Below are 20,282 nucleotides of genomic sequence, written 5' to 3'. Positions count from 1 at the left end.
AAAAATAAACAAGTGAGACTACCTCCAACTAAAAATTCTGCTCTGCAAAGGAAACAAAATGAAAAGGCAACCTATGGAATGAGAGAAAATATTTGCAAACCACATATCTCATGAGAGGTTAATATCTAAAATATATAGGAACTCATACAACTCAATAGCAAAAAAATCAAATAACTCAATTAGGAAATAAGGAAAGGACATAAATAGACATTTTTCCAAAGAAGACATAAAAATGGCTAATAGGCACATGAGTGGTGGGAATGTAAATTGGTACCAGACGCTATGAAAAACAGTATAGAGTTTTCTCAAGAAATTAAAAGTAGAACTACCATGTGATCCAGCAATCCCACTTCTGGGTATATATTCAAAGGAAACAAAACCATTATCTCAAAGAAATATCTGTACTCCCATGTTTATTGCAGCATTATTCAAAATAGCCAAGGTTTGAAAACAACTTAAGTGTCCATCGACAAAGAAATGGATCAAGAAAATCAGGTACATGAGCAATGGAATATTATTCACCCTTTAAAAAGGGGAAATCCTGTCATTTGCGAGCGACCATTTGGAGGACATTATGCAAGTAAAATAAGCCAGACAGAGAAAGACAAATACTGCATGGTATCATATGACAAAAGTAAAAGAAAAAAAAGGTCAAACTCATTGAACATTGAAACAGAAAGCAGAAAAGTGATTGCTCAGGGCTGGGGGTAAGAGAAATAGGGAGACTTATGGGAGGAACAAGTCATGTACTAACATATCAATGAGTCACTAAAAAGGATCTCTAGCCCTGCTTTCCTAGAGGAGAATAAAACAAAACCTCCAATGGTTTGGGAAATCCTAGAACAGAATGACGTGTGCTGCCCAGAGGTGCAGCCCAAGGAAAGCATGGTGGTGTGGTGTGTCTAGGTAGGTACGGTCAGTGTGGTGTAGAGCAGTAGAGGATTCCTGATGCCCAAGACGTGTCCAGAATTGGCAGAGATATACACCAGACCTGAAGGTGTCTTGTAACTAGGAATAAGCAACGAAGTACTCAGAAGTGACCCACGTTTGACAACCAAGGATCAGAAAACCCTTTCCACACTTCTGATGCCTTGACACCACTTACGTCCTCCAGAATTTGCAAGCAAGCCTCAGAGTGGGCTAGCACACCCCCAAATAACTGAGATTACGTTAATTACAGAGAACTTAAGTCCTGCATATCTGAATTTGTAGAATGAAATTTATCCCCACTACCTGAGGTTTCAGTAATTGTAAAATTTCTTCCAGATCTATCATCTGTTACATATGTAATTATATATATGTGTGTATATATATATATATATATATATATATATATATATATATATACATATACATATATATATATGTATGTGTATATATATATATATATATATATATATATTTGAAAATGCTTATTTTGCTAGTACGCTGTGAATGTCTACATAACAGTTTTAAATGTATATTAATAGGTTAGCCACAAGGTGGTACTAGAAAGCTATCCTTTGCTCTAAGTCCTCCATCTTGAATGTCCTTGATTTTAACATACAGCCTAACTACTGTAATAACAGCAGTAATCATAGTAAAGGTTGAGATAGCAGCGGTTGGGTTCATGTGAGCAAATGCCTATATTTAAAAATCATAAAAATAGACTCTCTCTAGGGGTGCTATAAACTAGTTCATATTCTTCCTCTTTTTCTTACACACCATATCATCCCAATCATTACCCCAAACATCAAGCCCTATTATAGTCAGCATCCATACAGAAAAAATGTAAATAGACATGGTCTCTTAGGTCTTGGAGTTTAAAATGTAAATGAGTGTTTTTACAAGATGTGTCTCAAAAACCTCTGGAGCACCCTTAAACCATCCCCCAAACACTAAAGCTCAGTCCCCAAATGTGAACACAATAGGTCAGCTAATGCATTGTGTAACTTATTGAGCCCTGGCTATCTCATGTGGGGGATGACTAAGGAGAGGAGGAAAACCATCCTTTCTAGGCGGTCTTGCTGGGGTCTTTTTGTTTAAATAGATGTAATTTTAAAGAGACATACAGTAAAAGAGGAAGAAGAGATTTGGAAATGCTAACAGGGAAGAACTTTCTAAGCAAAGGGGTGATATAGAAGCACCATGTCACGACCGTGAAGACCACTCACTGGGAACACAGAGAGACAGATTGAAGGAAACAAGGAAGAAAACAGTGACCCCAGATGATTGATCCAAGTCTAGTCTATTTTCTGGTAGCAGAGGAAATTTATTCTACTGGGAAGTACAACCACTACGTGGTTTTAAAGATAGAATAGAAGTGATATAAATATGTCAGCTGGCATATATCCCTAAAGATTTGTAAGGACACGATGTTGTTAGAATGCCAGTCAAGAGTAGGCTGTAAAAATCAAGTGTAGAAATGATGACACTTTAAGGATTTAGCTGTGATTATAAAAAGAATCAGATGAAAATCTCTGCGAAGATGCAGTTGAGTTGAGAGATTAAATGCCCCTAGGTTTCTCCCTTAGGAAACTGTTAAGAAGAACTCAGATATGAAGAGGGAGAGTCGGTCTATTCATGGAGACCTCTCCTGGGAACTCCCTCCTGAGGCCCTCTGAGTAGAAGAAAACATCAAAAACCTGCTGAAAGAAAAAAGGTTTATCACTGAATATTTAATGTTTCTATTTTATTAAAGAATCGAGTTTTTAAAGCTTAGGCCAAATTTACCCTTACATGTAGTTGAAGAAGGATTAGATACATTTTTCTGTAGCTTGAGAGTTTATTTACACCCCACAATATAATGAGTTTATTTTCCCTGTGGCAAACTTAGTACTTTGTAAATATAATTCTTTGTCTCTCACTGAAATTTTTCTTTAACGTCTTCACAAGCAAAATCCTGGTAACACTGAATCTGGGTGATAAGTATATGGGTATTCCTTGTACCATTCTCTTTACTTTGGAGTATTTTGAAAATGTTCACAATTTTTTAAAAAAATCATTAATAGTCTTTCCAACTCCAACACATCTCAAGTTAGTAAACCTATTTCATACGTAGAACAGGGTATGGGAGAAGTTTGTTTGTTTTTTCTAGAAAATACAATCACCTTGCTTGAATGCATCATCTGAAAGCAGTCAACTTCATCCAAAAGTATCGACTTCAGCAACAGCACCAGAAGAAAGACCAGCCTGGTGACCTCTGGGAGAGCAATAATGTTTAAAAACGATCTCTTGCCAGATGTTTTAGAGACATGTCTTTCATGGCAAGTTGGCTCTTGGCTAATACTGACAGTGAAGGGGGCCATGTGACTGGAAGGAGATTGTATTAGTCAGCTCAAGCTGCTGTGACAAAATGCCACAGATTGGGTGATTTAAACTAGAAATTTGTTTTCTCACAGTGCTAGAGGCTGGAAAGCAAAAAATCAATATCCAGCAGGATCTGGTTCTGGTGAGAGCTCTCTTTCTGGCTCGCAGGCAGCTACCTTTTTGCTGTGTGCCCACACAGCCTTTTATTGTTATGTGAATGTGGAGAGAGAGAGCAAGCTCTTTCACATGTCCTCTTATAAGGGCACTAATACCATCATGAGGGCACCACCCTCATGACCTCGTCTGGTTGTCCTTTCCTCCCAAAGGCCCCATCTCCAAACACCATCACGTTGGGGGTTAGAGCTTCAACATGAATTTTGGGCACAGGCGTTCAGTTCATAACAGAGATGTAAGGGACTTCAGAGTCATGTGCTAAAAGTCATGTGGACTCCAAGTGATTCAAGTCTCCCCAAATATTGTCTAATCTTAATCCCTTCATTATTCCCTTTCCTGTAAGAACTGGTCTGTCACTCGGGGCAGTGAAGCCTAAGAAACACTGGATTTACATCAGTGCCTTTGTACTCTTCTTTAGCCCTCTCCCCTCCTTCTGCCCACAAGACCGACCTAATGCATTATTTCTATAAAGTTTTAAAGCAGTGCTAAGTACTGAGTAGTCTTCCAGGAGCATTTCCATTTTAATAAGGGAGTCTTAAAGAGAAAGAAACAAATCTCTTCTAGTGTAATTTCAGGAAAAGCTATAGCCAGTGAGAAGTTATCAAACTTGTGGTTCCATCTCATTATGCTCTAAATCACCACATAGAAGTAGTTACTACTCTCTGCTTGGGAAACTCACTCTTGTCAAGAAGTAGGTAATGCATGAGCAGAGGACAATTCTGCCTTACTGATAATTAGCCAATGCAATGGATAAATGAAACTTTAACTATGGCAAATAAATTATGGAATTTTAGAAATGAAAGGAACTGTTGGAATTCAACTGGATCATTTTACAGATGAAGAAATGAAAGTGTAGCTTAGCTGTATTGGTGGATTGTCCAATACTGTATAGTCACTTGAAGACTCAAGACTAGAATACCTTTCTACAACACCATTTCACGTCAATGCTCCAATTCTGCCTCAAATCATTAGACATCAAGGTCAGCTTCTGGCAGCACACCCTTACTCTGGATCTGTTAATGAGGAGGTAGATGAGAGGGACCATTTCCTCACCAGCAAGTCTTTAAATTCTTAGCCCTGAGCAAGCAATTCTACAGGATTCATGCTGTGTTGGGCCTCAAAGATTAGTTTATGGATTCCTATTAAAGCAAACCACACATGTTGAATTGCCAGCTGTTGCCACTCCAATTTCTCTCTTCATAATTCACAACATTGGGCATTTTCTATGTAGGTACAGGTCTTACTGCCTCCTTAATTATCAAAGCACAACTGAAATAACAAGCAGACATCTCTTCTTACCTTCCCAGGCTCCTAGGAAGTTGACAGATTTCCTAGAGAAATCTGTGGAGTCAATGGAAAAATGCTGGACTTAATAAATATTTCAGACACAAATCTACCATCCCTGGATCCCTTCCAATTGCCCTGTGTGACTATGGAAGATAAGCCCTTCCTGGAGAGCCTCACCTGTCTCAACTTCAGGTCTTGGCTGTTGGAACAGCTAAGAATGTGGAAATTGTAGCCCATTCATTGCTTCCATGTAGGTTTTAGGTTAGGGACTAATAACAAAGAAGAGTGTTAAAGGCAATCAGAGGTATTGTAGAAAATTTCAAACACTAAGTAAACACAATAGTATAATGAATCCCCATGTACCCATCACCCAGCCTCAACAGGCTGCCATTTCTGATCCATCTATACGTCAACACACTTCTCACACTTACTCAATTATTATTGATTAAAAAAAATAGAAATTTATTTCTCACAGTTCTGGAAGCCAGAAGTCCAAGATCAAGGTGCCAGCATGGTCTTTTCTGGTGAGGGCCCTCTTCCTGCATCAAAGCTTGTGCCTTTTCCCTGAATTCTCACATGGAGGAAGGGGTCTACCATTTTTTAAAGTAAAATGTATATACACTGAAGTGCACAATTTTTAGCTAGGTAATTTGAAAATGGACAACCTTGTGTAACCCACCCCCATCATCTCCTTTTGGGCATGTGTAAAATATGTAAATTGGAAAATAAGAAAATAGTTACATGTTTTTAGCTTCCTTTATTTCCAAGTCCTGAAGCATTGCTATGGATGTTTCTCATTTGGGGAATTCTTCCCTTTGGCCTCTGTCCTCCCATTTCAACACTGCAAAATCAACCATTCCTCCCCCAACTTTGTTACTGACACTGTCTCTGCACATTGGCTGTAGATTTCTGGGTAGCAACTTAGATTTGAGGATTCAAATGAGATTTCCAGTAATTTCTTCATTGGCTCCACCCATCTCAGATAAAAAGTCTGCTTCAACCCCAACAAGAACCCAGCAGCCTATCTCACTCCTGACTGTTTTGTCTGATGTGAGAGATAAATGGAGCAATCCAGCATTCTTGGCCCACCCTTGGCACCATCTAGAACTGAGAAGGGACATAGAAGAAAGAGAAATAAAACATGTTCTTCACTGATCACACCGAGTATGATGAAAAGAAGGTGAATGAAATGGAGAGAATTAAGAGACATGCCTCAGGACATTCCTGATAGAAAGAAAGAAAGAAAAAGGAAGGAAGGAAGGAAGGAAGGAAGGAAGGAAGGAAGGAAGGAAGGAAGGAAGGAAGGAAGGAAGGAAGGAGAAAAACTATATCTTTATAGTGGACTATTATTCAGTCAATAAAAGCATGCTTAAGAATATGTTTTTTAAAAAGGAAAGAAAAGTAAGGCTTCTGGGTTAAGAGTGTCAGGGTAAACGCTCTTGCCATAAATATTTTCCCCTTAAGGCTGTGTTTCAGACAGATACACAGCCAGATACATACTTTTTAAATATTGTATTCCAGGAAAAAAGAAACATACATGCCCAATTAAAACGTTTTCTGAAACAATATATAAGACTACTAGGTTAAATATATTCAGATATTTTCTGTTTTCTATTTGTCTAGCTCGTTAAAAAAAAAGCTTGTCACCATCCACTAAAATGATTTTGCAACCCACTGATGGGTTGCAACCTGCAGTTTGAAAACCACTCCCTAAGGGCTTTGTCTAAGACGCTGGGTTGGAGCTCTTCTCTCTCGAGCTCTTGGCCTCACCATTCCTTTCATTGGGGGCCAGTTTGATCCATTGCAGAGTATGGTTGCTCATCTTAAATCCAAGATACCTAAGCTCCTTACAGGAGATGATATTTAGCTAGGGATTATTTAAATCCAGCCAACATTGAGTAGCTGCCAGATGGAAGGCTTCTCTTCACAATAGCTGACCATAGCTCACCAAAATGCTGAAGTGGAGTTAATTGGAGAGCCAGTCATTATCTGAGGTGACGAGACAGTGATGATGACACATACCCACACACACTCGGCCATGCACATGCTCGTGCCCCAAGATTCCCTATTGTGTTTCTATACCCCTTAGCTGCAAAAGAAATACAAGCCTTTTACGTATAAGAGGCACTGTGTATCCAAAGAAAGTGCCAAGGCCCTTCTCCAGAGATTTGAATCTAAGTATTGTACAGCTAACTTCCTGTATCTGAACCCAGAAGGAAAAAATATAAAAAAATTTAAAAGCTCTGAGATAAGCTCTGATGCTATTAGATATCCAACAATAAAGGTCCTGGAAATATCATGATGTATAGCTTGATCCAGTTTCATACTAAAAAAAATAACAGTGGAGTTTCATTGGGCTCTTCCTAGTGATAATGTATTTACAAGAATTATGTCCTGGAACTTCAAAAATCCCTGTGAAATAAATAATACCATAACCCCCATTTTACAAATGTGGAAACCAAAATTCAGAGAGGTTAGGTAATTTTTCCAACGTCAACCAGAAATAATCAATGTAGACAGAATTTGAACTATCTGATTCTGTGTGGACACAAAGTTGTGCCACCCAATCCCCCTTCAAGAAAGGATGCGTTGCTCTAGATGCTGGGAATGCCCTCAGTGGCAGCCTTCAGCTGTCAAACTGTTCAGGAATTGACTCAGCCTCAAATAAACACCTTGACCAGAGTCACGACCTTCTCAGAGCAGCCTATATCCAGTGACTGACAGGTGGAGATACAAGGCCCGCCATAGCAGGCCAACACAGGACAACTCTGGAAGATCATTTTTGGTTCCAGGGCTCCCTGTCAGGTCAACTAAGATAGCCATCAGGTCTATACCAAGCTGTGCATCCCCTCTGCATAATCTTGCTTCTTTTCTCTTTTTACCACCGTCCTTTGCAACACACTCCTTAATAGCTACCCAGTCTGTCTCTGGGTATGCTTCCCTGAGAACCAAAACTGTAGCAAAGGAAAATCCTCCCAATGGGCAGAGCTTCAAGTGATCATCCACTTTATATGGAGAAAAACGGCCCAAAGTTAAAATATATATAGATTCATAGGTAGTGGCAAGTGGCCTTGCCAGCTTGTCAGGAGCATGAAAAGAGGAAGAATGGAAGGACAGGGAGGCAAGAAGGATTGGGTAGAGATATGTGACTGGACACAAAATGCGAAGAGCTTTCTATCATATATTAAAGTACACCAAAGAGCATCCATCACAGAAGAGGTACTAAGCAACCAAGTAGACAAAATGATTTGGCCAGATAATGCCAGCTAGCTCCCCAGAATGTCATAAGTCACCCCAGAAATGGAGGCTATGCCTGGGCTCAACCACATGGGCATCCACTTAACGAGGCTGATGTCACTGCTATTGCCATCAAATGTCCAACCTGCCATTAACAGAGACTAATGCTGGATCCCCAATATGGCACCAGTTCTTGAGGAGATCAACTGACCATGTGATGGCAAGTTAACTACACCGGGCCACTTCTACCCTGAAAGGGCCAGTGATTCATGCAGGTCTTCAGCCAGTATTTCTGTCCAAGGGATTGTAGAGTATTTGTCCTGTTGACTTGGGACCCCACATAAGATTGTGTCAGATCAGGTAACCCACATCACCTAAAGTGCAGAAATGGGCTTATGTCCATCCGATCCACTGGTTGTATCACATAGTGAACCACCCAAAAGCTGCTAGAAAGAGAAGTGCCTCTTGAAAGCACAGCTCAAGTGCCAGCTTGAAGGTGATATTTTATGAGGATGGTGAACTATCCTCCAAAACACAGAATATACCTTGAATCAGACTTTATATAGTGCTGCATCCCCAATAGGAAGACAACATGGATGTAGATACCAAGGGGTGGAAGCAGGAGTGACCACACTTACCTCGACTCCCCCCGCCATGATCCATCTGGGAAATTTGTGCCTCCTGTCTCCAAAGCTCTCACCTCTACAGGATTTGAAGTCCAATGTAAAACAACTTCCACCAAGGGATACAGATATCAGCAAGCAAGAAGAAGGGTTACTATCCTCGTTGAGGCAATTGACCCAAATCATGAAGAAGAGGCAGGGCTATAGTTGCAAAACAGGGGCAGGGAGGAACATGTTTAGTACACAGGTGATTTGTTTGGGCACCTCTTTGTACTCCCTTGTTCAGTGGTACAACGAACGAGTGCAGCAATCAGAGATGATGACCTGGATTGTGCCACCGAGGAAGCAGCCTCCGCCAACTCTCTGAAGGTGATGGGCGTATAGACTTGAAAGTGAGGCAGGAAACAAATGAGTAGCATTGGGGACCCTAGAACCTGCAACAGTGCTCAGGATTATCATTTTTCCCTCTCCTGAGATTCCCCCAGAAAGGGAGGCCTATCAGAATTCAGGAGGAGATGTTCCCCAAACAGATAAGAAGAAGTGGATCCAATGGCCCAAAGAGTGATCTGTGATGAACACAGACATGCACCCACGAGTTCTCCCTTCAGAAAAGGATTCATTACCCAGCTTAGTCTAAGAGTGCTGTCGGAAGACGATCTTTAGCTGTCAGTCCATCAGGGATGGACTCTGCTACAGAGAGTTACCTTACCAAGGTTACAACCTTCCTGGGTTGTGGATCCAAGGGGCTGTGGCTCTACATTAAATTAGTGATTGAAGGAGAGGTATAAAGATCCAGCCAATTCATTTCAGTGCAGGACAATCTGATGGACTGTGTGGTAGCAGAATAATGTACCCGCCACTCCCAGCAAAGATATCCACCACAGAATCCCTGGAACCTGTGAATATGTTATGTTACATGGCAAGAGGGAGTTAAGGTAACAGATAGAATTATGGTTGCTAATCAGCTGAACTGAAAATAAAGAGATTATCCTGAATTATCTGGGTTGGCCCAGTAGGATGATGGCGGGAAGAGGATGACGGGGGTTGTCCTTTGTCCTTTAAAGATAAGAAGATCAAGTCAGAGAGATTTGAAAATGTTACTCAGCTGGCTTTGAAGATGGAGGAAGAGTCAAGGAACACAGACAACCTGTAGAAGCTGGAAAAGGCGAGCAAATGGATTCTCTGCTGGAGCCTCCAGAAGGAACGTGGTCTTGCTGACACCTCGAGGTTAGCTTGGTGAGACTCATTTCTCACTTCTGACATCCAGAACTGTAAGATAATAAATATGGGTTGTTTTAAGCCACTACGTTTGTGGTAATTTGTTCCAACAGTAATAGATTACCAATACAGACCATTGTCGCTCCAGAGCTTCTGTGAGGTCAGATGAGTGTGCTCCGGGGCCTGTGTCACACACAACTTCTCCCTCTGTCCACTCCTGCTTCCTTCAGCTTCCTCCTCCACATGTTGGGCCTGAAGGGCACTTTCCCTGAGAATGTGAATCTGTCTTGGAGTCTGCTTCCCAGAAAACACAAACTGGGATGGAAAGAAAAGTTCATGATGACTTCTTATGATTACAAATACATAAATAACACATATACAAATGTACGGTTTATCATTGTTACTCCTTTTCAGTGTTTTTCAAAAAGTATAATGCCTAACATGAATAGCACTGGCCTGAACATTAAGACAATATGAAATAAATATGAAGAACATGGGCCTGGCAGGCCAACACGAGTTTCATTCCAGCTATATACATGGGCACATTACTCTAAACTTTTTGGATTCAATTCCCCTTACTCACCACTATCCCACCCCACGAATAGGGATGATAAATACCTTGCCCCACTAGATAGTGTTAAGTAGGGTAAAATTCTTAAGCACTTAAGTCAGTATTTACTGATTTGTGATAAAGGCTCCATAAAAGTTAGTCAGCTCCCTCAACTCCACTGTTTTCTCTCAGGAATTTACAACCTCATTTAATATTAAATTAGGAGTGGGGGAGGTAAGTCACCATTAAATTATACGATTCTGCTCTCAAAATGTGTGCTTCAAGCTGAAAGCTCTGGGAGATCAGTGTGACATGGATGGTGAAGAAAGGCTTCTTCAGGGACATGGGAACTGAGCTGAGCTCTTAAAAACACCCAAGAGAGAGAGAAAAGTAGGCAGAGGGCATCAGAGGGGTCCTCACTCCAGTTCTAGAATGTAGTCCTAATTCAGGTAAATAGGAGGGGCAAACAGCAGGTAATCAGGCCTGCACAATGCTGCGATTGTTTTGTTTGTTTTAACTGGTAACTTTAGACTTAAAGGACAGTATAGCATATAGTGTATACAGTGTATTTTGAAATGTATTACATAAATATGAAGTGCTGTTATAACCAAGAGGAATGTGAAAAGAAGAAAAATAAACGGGATAAGAACAACGATGTTGAGCTATGTACTCATATCAGATAAACACATAAAACCTTTGAAATTATGACATAACCAGTACGGTTAGATTTGTGGCCACGGGTATTGTTCTCATTCCAAGCTCCTGCTTTACATTTATCATCTTTGTATTCATATGGCATCTCTATTTTCAATGTCTTACACATTTCTCCATTTCCTAGTAACCTTTTCAGCTGATATTTCATGTGCTTCATATAAGCTCAGAAGCAAATTCTTTTCTGGAAGGTTGAAGCTATCTGTGCAGCCATTTCTGAGTTACCCAAGCATGAGCAAATGTTGTTTAGGAAATTTCTCAAGATCCACTTTTTGTGTGTTCAGATTTAATTCAAGATGGTTTAAATTTAAACCTCCAGAGCTCTGTGTGTGTGTGTTCTCTCAGGAGAAAAACATTCTTTGCTTTGAGATATGACTGGTTGAGGTTTACACTCCATTTTCTGTCTATATGGAGTGTGGTTATGAAGAGATCTTCTCAAATACTGGAAAATCCTTTGGGTTTCCACACATGTTGTAGTTAGATAAAAGCTTTTTTTTCTTTCTATTTTCTCCTCCAAACCATCGATGCTCTAGCAGATTTGAGGGATAACGACACCTGTCATGCTGTATTGTCAGACAATAACAAAAGTTTTATTCTATGAAAAATTAGAAAAATAAAGGTTTTAAATATTTACTTATTTTTAGAAACTTGGGCACTGGTCCTTCTTCAATTGTAGACAGGAATATTTGTGTTGCTAGTAGCACCTACTATGCAAATGCTGGATATACTGACAAAGTTCTTCTAAGATGTCAGCCTATTTACTGTATGAGTATAAGTGCCTTGAAATACTGAGAACTTACAGACTTCAAAAGAACTAAAGTAGGAATAGTGGATGGGGTGGAGAAAGGAGAGAAGAGGGCACAGAAAACTTCCTTATGGCCTGGCAGACAGTCTCAAGACATATGGACGTGTTCCAGTTATCTATTGGTGCATGACAAAACACTTCAAAACTTAGTGGCTTAAAACAACAACAATCCTTTTATTATCACCATATCTCTGGGGGTTGGCTGGGCTCAGGTGGACAATATTTGCTCAGGGTCTCTCGTGCAGTTGCAGTGTCTAGGGCTAGCAGTGTCTGAAGGCTCACTCATTCATCTAGGTCCTGGGCTGGGGAAGCTCAGACATCTGAAGCTCCTTGGGCATTTCTTTCTGTCTTTACATGGTTTTTCCACATGGTTTCTCCAGCCTAGCAACTTCAGGGTGGCCAAACTTCTTTCAAGGCGGTTCTGGACTTCAGAGGTCCGTGCGCCAAGTGAGAGAGCCAGCTGGAATCTGCATTGACTTTTCTAATCTCATCTCACAAGTCAAGACAGTCACGAAGGCCCACTCAGATTCCAGGGGAGGTGACAGGCTCCACTTCTTGATGAGAGGTGCACCAAAGAATCTGCGGATGTGTTTTCAAACTACCACAGGACTTCATGGACCTCTGGCAGAAAGTCTGGGACAGAATAATGAGTCATTCATTAAACCACAAATTGGTTCATTGTGGGTCCCTTTCTGCTGTGGTAGAAGGATACTCCAGTGTTTAAGTGCTCCTGCTCTTGAGTTAGACTGCCTGTCTGGGCTTGCTTCTGCCCTGCCACTTACTGAGCCGGGAACCTTAAGCAAATCTCTCTCAGTGCCTCAAGTTTTCTTATCTGTAAGTTGGGGGTAATGACAGTTAACATTTATTGCATTCTTAGTAGATGCCAGACATTGTCCTAAGTGCATTACATACTATCTTATTTTATAACCAAGATAACCCTAAGAGGTAGTTACCTACCTCCTATACCATAAGGATGATAATAGTAGAGACATCTTTCAGGTCTGTTGTGTAGATCAGATGGGACCATCTATTATGTTCGCTCTTGATGTTATTAAAGCTGCAGGGGCAAGTTGTAGTGATGCCAGGTCAGGAAAGTGAGCTAGTTCCAGAAATGGACCAAACATGCATAATGTCACACAGGAGCGCAGATTGTTCCAACCAGAGGTGAAAGACCAGTGGAGGCTAAAGCGGGTAAGATATCTTGACAGGTGTAAAATAAAAAAATAATAATAATAAATAATAATAATAATAATAAAAAACTTATAAAAAGACCAGTCATTCCAAGTCTCATTTGGGACTATGGGTGCAGAACCAAGCCCAGATCGCAAAGTGGGAGCAGGGGCACCGCTTTGAGCTTGCAAAACGGGAGTGTTTATCTTTTTCCTGAAAAAGGAATCCACGACTCCGGGCAGTCTGAAGAGTTCTGCGGGGAGAACCCCCGCCCTCTGCCTGAAGCGTCCCCAAGTGTCAGGGCTCCCGGTCGTGGCCGGGTGCACGGAGCTGACACCTTTCCCGCGCGCCTCCTGTGTATTCTGCCACCCCTCGCGTCCCCGTCGCCACCCTTGGCTCCTTGACTCCACGAGCCACCTTCCCCTCCTCCCTCTCCGCTAAGGTGCCTACTCCTGCGATTGCAGAGCGCCCATCTTCCCAGTCCCGACAAAACCCGGAGAGGTGGAATTCGTCGCCCGGAGCGCCCCGGCGGCCACTGGGCATGCTCCGTTGTCAGGCAGGTTCGCGGCTGCGAGCAGCTTTTGAGGCTCACGGATTCCTCCTGCCGCCGCGCGTCCTCCTCCTCCCGAGCAGGCAGCCAGCGCATGATGGCGGCCGCGGCGAACGGGAGCGCCAGCGGCGGCAGCAGCGGCGGCCGGGGCGGGAGCAGCAGCAGCGACACGTCCAGCACCGGCGAGGAGGAGCGGATGCGGCGCCTCTTCCAGACGTGCGACGGCGACGGGGACGGATACATTAGCAGGTACTCAGGGAGGTACGCGAAACCGGCTGGGGCGAGACCAGCCTCTCCGCGCTGCCCTTGACCCCTCCTCTGCCCCCTCTCGCCCCAACTTCCAGCAAGTTGCTCAGAAGCTCACGGGAAAAGTTGGCTGCGACTCTGAGAGCGCACCGCGGGCTCGGTCCCTGAGACCGAGGGGCTGCTGTGCTCGCCTTCTGGAGGTGCCAGTCGGTCCAACTTTTCCCAGCGCTGTCTTTGTCTGGGCGTTGGGAGATAGCTAGTTAAGATGCGAGTCTTCCCCTGGGTCTCGGAGCGCTCCTGCCTGTGGGGCAACGGGTTCTGGCCGCTTGTCCCAGGTAGGAGGGGCTGCCCTGCAGCCTCGGGCTCCTGGGTGTCAAGATACTGTGGCACCGGGCAGCGATCTGTCCGGCTGCTCGGTGAACAGCCCCGGAGCCGGATCAGGAGAGGGATGCTCTCTCACTCTCGCAGTGACAGAGTTGAACAGGAAAACAAGCTGTGAAGAACTTTCACGTGCCACAGAGTCCCTGCATTCCAAATTTAGTAATCCAAAGAAGAGGTGTGGTTTGCTACCAGTACTGATTTAAACCTATTAGCCTGAGGGGAACGAAGCACTCCGGTGCAAACTGGGGGTTTAGAGGCGAGTCTGGCATGTAGACCCTACTCCTTCCCCGGCTCGGCGCGCTAGCCAGGTGAGCCTCCAGAGGGGTCTCCCCGCGCCTCTGCGCAACCACTTATAATCCTCGCAGTGTTTGCTTCCAGATCCCCTCCAGGGGCGGTGTTTCGGCTTCCAGCCGCAGGTCTTGGCAAAATAATTACGTCTGCCCAAATTTTCATCATTTAGCAGACACTGATGGTGAAGACGGCAATCGTAATCTTTTACCATATGCTTCTATGAAAGGTTGGCATAGGTCGCTGAAGACCTTATGCGCCGAAATTTGAATTGCCTTCAAGGAAGTAGACCGCCTAAGTTGTATATTACACCTGTGTATTACATTTTTGTGTATTACACCTTTGTCTTGGTGATGCGAAAGAGCTCTGAAAATTCCAGGCTGTCTCCTGATGATTGTCCTTGCCTACTTAGACGGGAAAAAAGAGTGGGGAACGCCCCCACCCCCAAAAAAGAATTTTTTTTAAAGCTCTATGAAACAGGTAATTTGACATGTAAAAATTTGACCATTAGAAAAATAATAATTTATTTGGGACTTTTGACTCTATTATGAGACTTCTTAGCTGAATTTTATTACTTTTCTAAAGTGTCATTGGGAAACATCAGAAAGATATCAGAAAATGTTACGAAGTAATTCTGTTCTGAAATGAAAAAATATATGTAACTCTAGTTGACCGCATAGATTTTTATCTGGAAGTCTTTTCCTATTTTGGTTCTGGGATTTAAAATTTCATCATATAGTTTAGATTTGTTGTGGTGGTTTTCCTATTCGAAAGGTCATTACCTCATTTTCAATAATAAAAATCTATACTCTTCACGTTAGGATGCAAAAAGAATGTAATTCACATGAGCAAGAGTGTACATAGAAAATTAGCAGGATTCTCTCCCTCCCTTCCTCTAATCTGTCCCAGTAATATCTTGCCTTATCTGAACTAGACTTTCTGTACAAATGCTTATATTATTTTGAATGATGGCTGCATCTATCCTTAAGGAGCATAATTTGAGGACTTTGTGTTGGAGGGTAAGGCATTGTGTATAGACACCTACCTGCTGGGGCAAAAGTGGAAAAAACTGTATCATTCCTTGAACCACATCATTTTAACATATCTGCTTCAAAGTTGAAAGTTATATGCAGTAATGAACCCTAAGCCATAATTTTAACTGCGGGCAGAGTTGCCCTGGAAGTTATGCTGTCACAAAATTTCCATATAGGAGGATTTCAGGGATGGCAATCTTATTAAAAGGGAGCACCAAGGAACTTCTCTAGAAGTATGTTTACACAACAAGCACAGTTTTACCTGGAATACATATTTATTTGGTATGGGGTTAATGAAAATAAGTGGCATTAAATGACTCCCTCTCCAAAGTTGCTCCTCTGTGCTAGCCCTCTTTAATGAACTTGACTGACCACTGGGTGATATGGTGTGGAATGCTATGAATTTTCTCTTTTATTAAACATGCGAGTTGTACTTTCTACATGAAACCGCCCTGAACCTCAGATTCTTCAAAAGATGTTAACTTTGTGCTCATGGTACACAGCTGTATCTGTTAGGATGTCATTTGGCTGTATAGAATTATAGAAATCTAACCACAGTCAAAAAAGGGTTGGCTTTCTTAAGTAGAAATCTGAAGGTGGTCCCTCAGGCTGGGACAGCTGTTCCACAATGGCGTCAATGCCCAGCTTCCTTCTATCTCTGTGCGTCATTGTTCTTCCCATGCAGCATTCATCCTCATGGTTATCTTGCAGTCTTAAAATGATTGCTTTATCTCCAGCCTCATCTCCAAGTTCTAGGGAGGAATTTGAAACAGGAAGCTGAAATCAGTGGTGCCTATATCATTAAAGCAGAGTTTTCCCCAATCCCTTAATTGACATCTTATTGGTCAAACTATATCACCTTACTATGTGTATTTGCAATAGAATTCAAGGAAGTTTGTAAGTCAGTTCGTCACATTGCCGCCTAAACAAAATCAGAGTTCTGTTACTAAAAACAGGGAATGGATATTAGGTAAGAAGTAAAAATCAAAACATATACTGTAATAAATAATGCACATTCAACTCTATTGGCTCTGGTCCTTTGCTTAGCCCTCATTCTCAAACAGGAGTGGGCTAGAGATCTTAGGTTTGGAGAAAGGATCAGTGAAAGATAGACTGAGTCCAAAAAGGGAGATGTCGGGGTGCACCATCTCAGGGAGAAGGAAGTAAAAGGTAGGGCTTTGAATCTTCAATATTCTCTTGGCCCACCTTCCCCATCAGGCTGACAAAAAGGGCATCAGCTAACTGGAGATTTCTGGAACAGCTGCTTCTGCCAAGAAATTCCCAGTCTGCCAGAGGGACCCAGAGTCACCTCCCATGGATGCTTAAGCTGGAGCAGACAAATACCATCAGGTGGAGCCAAACCACAGCTTGAACACGGCAGGATTTGGGCTGCACAGTGGGACCACAGCAAGCTCTTCTGTGCATTTCATTAACTGTTCAGTGACTTGATCCCACATTTTATGGTATCGTATTTTTGGACCCTATTTATGGTGTTATAGGAGATGGTGGGGTTACTCTATTTGTTAAAATTAACAAATAGTATTTTAAAGCTTCTGCTTTTACCCTTAAGTTTAAGAAACTATCTTGAACATTCTGGCAAATATCTAAAACTAATGCTTACATTTATATTTAGTCACCAAGTCTCAGCTCAAACGTTGGTGCCTTAGAGGAGCTTTCCTGACCACTATATCAAAGGTGGGTTTGCTGTACCCCACCATTAGTACCAATAGCTTTCTTCCAAAGCACTCTTTACAACTTGTAATTGCATTTCTATTTACTACTTTGTTTGCCCATTTATTGCCATTTCCCCACCTGATGTAGCCTTCATGAGGGCAGGAATCATGTCTCTTTTGTTAAAACAGTACAGTCAGGATCTCATGTAGCATTTGACATATAACATGCAATCAGTAAATTCTGATGAATAAATGATGAAGAATAAACAGTGGAATGTTCATGTATACTGACAAATCTCTTAAGCATTTTCATTGTCAAGCATATTTCATGTTTATGAAATACTTTAAATATGAGTATATTTTACTAAAGAATATTTGCTTTTAAAAATAGCTGCTTTCTGGTTATATAAAATATATTCTTATTGAAAATTTGGAAAATACAGAAATGTATAAAAATAAAATCAAAATCATCCATTATCCCATACCAAGAAACATCATTTTTGTTTTCCTGGTGATACATCTGCATCGTATCATTTTTCTAGTATATTAAAAATGATTGGATAAAAGAAAAGACATCCAACGCTCATGAATAGGAAGATTTAATATTGTTATGATGGCAATACTCCTCCAAATTGATATACAGACTCAAAACAACCTTTCTTAGAATCCCAGCTGTCATTTTTTGCAGAAATTGACAATCTGATCCTAAAATTCATGTGGAAATTTAAGGGACCCAAAATCGTCAAAACAATCTTGAAAACATTTGAATAACAAAGTTGGAGGATTCATACGTCCCTATTTCAAAACTTACTGCAAAGCAACAGTAATCAAGCCAGTGGAGGACCGGCAGAAGGATAGACATCTAGATCAGTGCAATAGACCTGAGAGTCTAAAAACAAAGCCATGTGATGGTAAGTTGATTTTCAACAGAAGTGCCAAGACAAGGGTGGAATGGGGAAAGAAGACATTTCAAGAAATGCTATTGGGACAACTGGATAGCCACATGTAAAAGAATGAAGTTGGACACTTTCCTCACATACAGAAATGTATGTGTTCCTCATATACACAATGTATATATTCCTTACATTCCTCATATACAAAAATTAATTCAAAATGGACCCAAAGCTTAAATGTAAGAGCTAAAACAATTACACTCTTAGAAGAAAACCTGGGACAAACTCTTTGTTACCTTGGGTGTAGCGACAGATTCTTATAATGGACACCAAAACAGAGGATGTAATAGAAAAATAGGTAAATTGGGCTTCATCAATTTTTTTTAAACTTGTGCTTCAAAGGACACTATCAAAACAGTGAAAGACAACCCAAAGAATTGGAGAAAAATATTTGCAAATCATATATTTGATAAGGGATTTGTATCTAAATTATATCTATAAAGAAGCCTTACAACTCAATTAAAAAAAAAAGATAAATAACCCAATTTAAAAATGGACATAGGATCTGAATAGATTTTTCTCCAAAGAAAATCTACAGAGCCAATAAGCACATAAAAAGAGTTTAACATATTAGCCATTAGGGAAGTGCAAATCAAAACTACAAGAAGACAACACTTTATCCCCTGTAGGATGACTATAATTAAAAAGTCAGAAAATAGCAAGTGTTGACAAGGATGTGGAGAAATCAAAACCTCATATACTGCTGGTAGGAATGTGAAATAGTGCAGCCACTCTAGAAAATGCCTACTACTTCCTTATAGACTTAATCATAGAATTAACCATATGATCCAGCAATTCTACTCCTAAGTATATGGACAAGAGAACTGAAAACATATGTTTTCACACAAACTTGTGCATGAATGTTCATGGCAGCATTATTCTAATAGTTAAAATGTACAAACAACCCAAACGTCTATCAACTAATGAATGAATAAACAAAATGTGCTATATCCACACAATGGAATATTTAGCAGTCATAAAAAAGAATGGAGTACTGAAACATGCTACAACATGGATGAACCTCGAAAGCATTATGCAAAGTGAAAGAAGACAGTCAAAAAATTGGAGATATTACATGAGTTCATTTATATGAAATGTCCGGAATATACAAACTTATAGAGATAAAAAGTACACTAGTGGTTGCATAAGGCTGGAGGTAATAGGGGAAGAGGTTGAAGGATGATAACTAAAGAGTGCAGGATTTCTTTTTGAGATGAGGAAAATCTTCCAACGTTAATTACAGTGATAGTTGCACAACTCTATGAATATACTAAAAACCATTGGATTGTACACTTTACATGGGTGAATTTTATTATAAATGGATTATATATCTCAATAGAACTGTCACACACAAAAAAGATTGGAAAATGTGATTTGTGATTATAATATCCCATTATTTATTTTAATTAATTAATTAATTATTCTGCTATTGTTGGACATTTAGGTTATTTCCAATTATTTGTTTTAGAATTAAATCTGAGATGCCACAGATTGGGACACATCATTATTTTATGTATCAATCAAACATCTCATCAATTAAATTTTCTTATTTTATTCTTATTGAAAGGTCCTCTGGGTGGTGAACACACAATATGATTTATAGATGATGTAATACAGAATTGTACACCTGAAATCTATGTAACTTTTCTAACAATTGTCATCCCAATAAACTTTAATTAAAAAGTAAATAAAAAAGAAAGGTCTCCTTTAATCTTTTTTAGTCATAGATTTTTTAAATCATATTTCACTATTGTGCATATATAGAAAAGGAAAATAGCTAATTACGTTGTTCAAAATAATCCTAAAACTTCTTCAGATTTAAAGTCCGAGTCTTCTAAATCATTTTTGATTTGGAGTATTGATGCCATGTTTCACTACAGTCTCTGTGGCATCAGAATATTCAGGCATGCAGCGTTTCTTTCAAGGAGGCTCCACTACTTGCTGCAGGATTTTCTTCTAAGACGCTGACATCTTTCTGCACGTATTGATGTTGGTACTTCTAGTCTTACAGAAAGTGTTGATGGAAGGTTCTCAGACAATAACCAGGACTTGTAATCTTAAGGAAGCATTGAGAGTTGCAATTATTTGTCATAT

General features: G+C 40.6%; 1 protein-coding gene across 2 annotated transcripts in view; it reads left to right on the top strand.

Annotated features, from left to right (window-relative positions):
• Positions 1-13,613: 13,613 nt before the first annotated feature.
• MCC (MCC regulator of Wnt signaling pathway) overlaps positions 13,614-20,282 on the top strand; it is a 379,018-nt gene continuing 372,349 nt past the window's right edge. The window contains exon 1 of one of the 2 annotated variants that reach the window (XM_019727795.3): positions 13,614-13,874. In XM_019727795.3, the coding sequence (XP_019583354.3) occupies positions 13,708-13,874 (167 nt within the window). In that variant the 5' untranslated portion in view covers positions 13,614-13,707. The remainder of the gene's footprint in view (positions 13,875-20,282) is intronic. The other variant, XM_019727797.3, reaches the window with a different exon arrangement.

The sequence above is a fragment of the Rhinolophus sinicus genome, chromosome 3 (genome assembly GCF_057876585.1).
Source record: "Rhinolophus sinicus isolate RSI-liver-muscle chromosome 3, RSI-T2T, whole genome shotgun sequence".
Classification (NCBI taxonomy): domain Eukaryota; kingdom Metazoa; phylum Chordata; class Mammalia; order Chiroptera; family Rhinolophidae; genus Rhinolophus; species Rhinolophus sinicus.
Note: the sequence above shows the minus strand (reverse complement) of the source record. Positions and strands in the feature narration are given on the sequence as shown.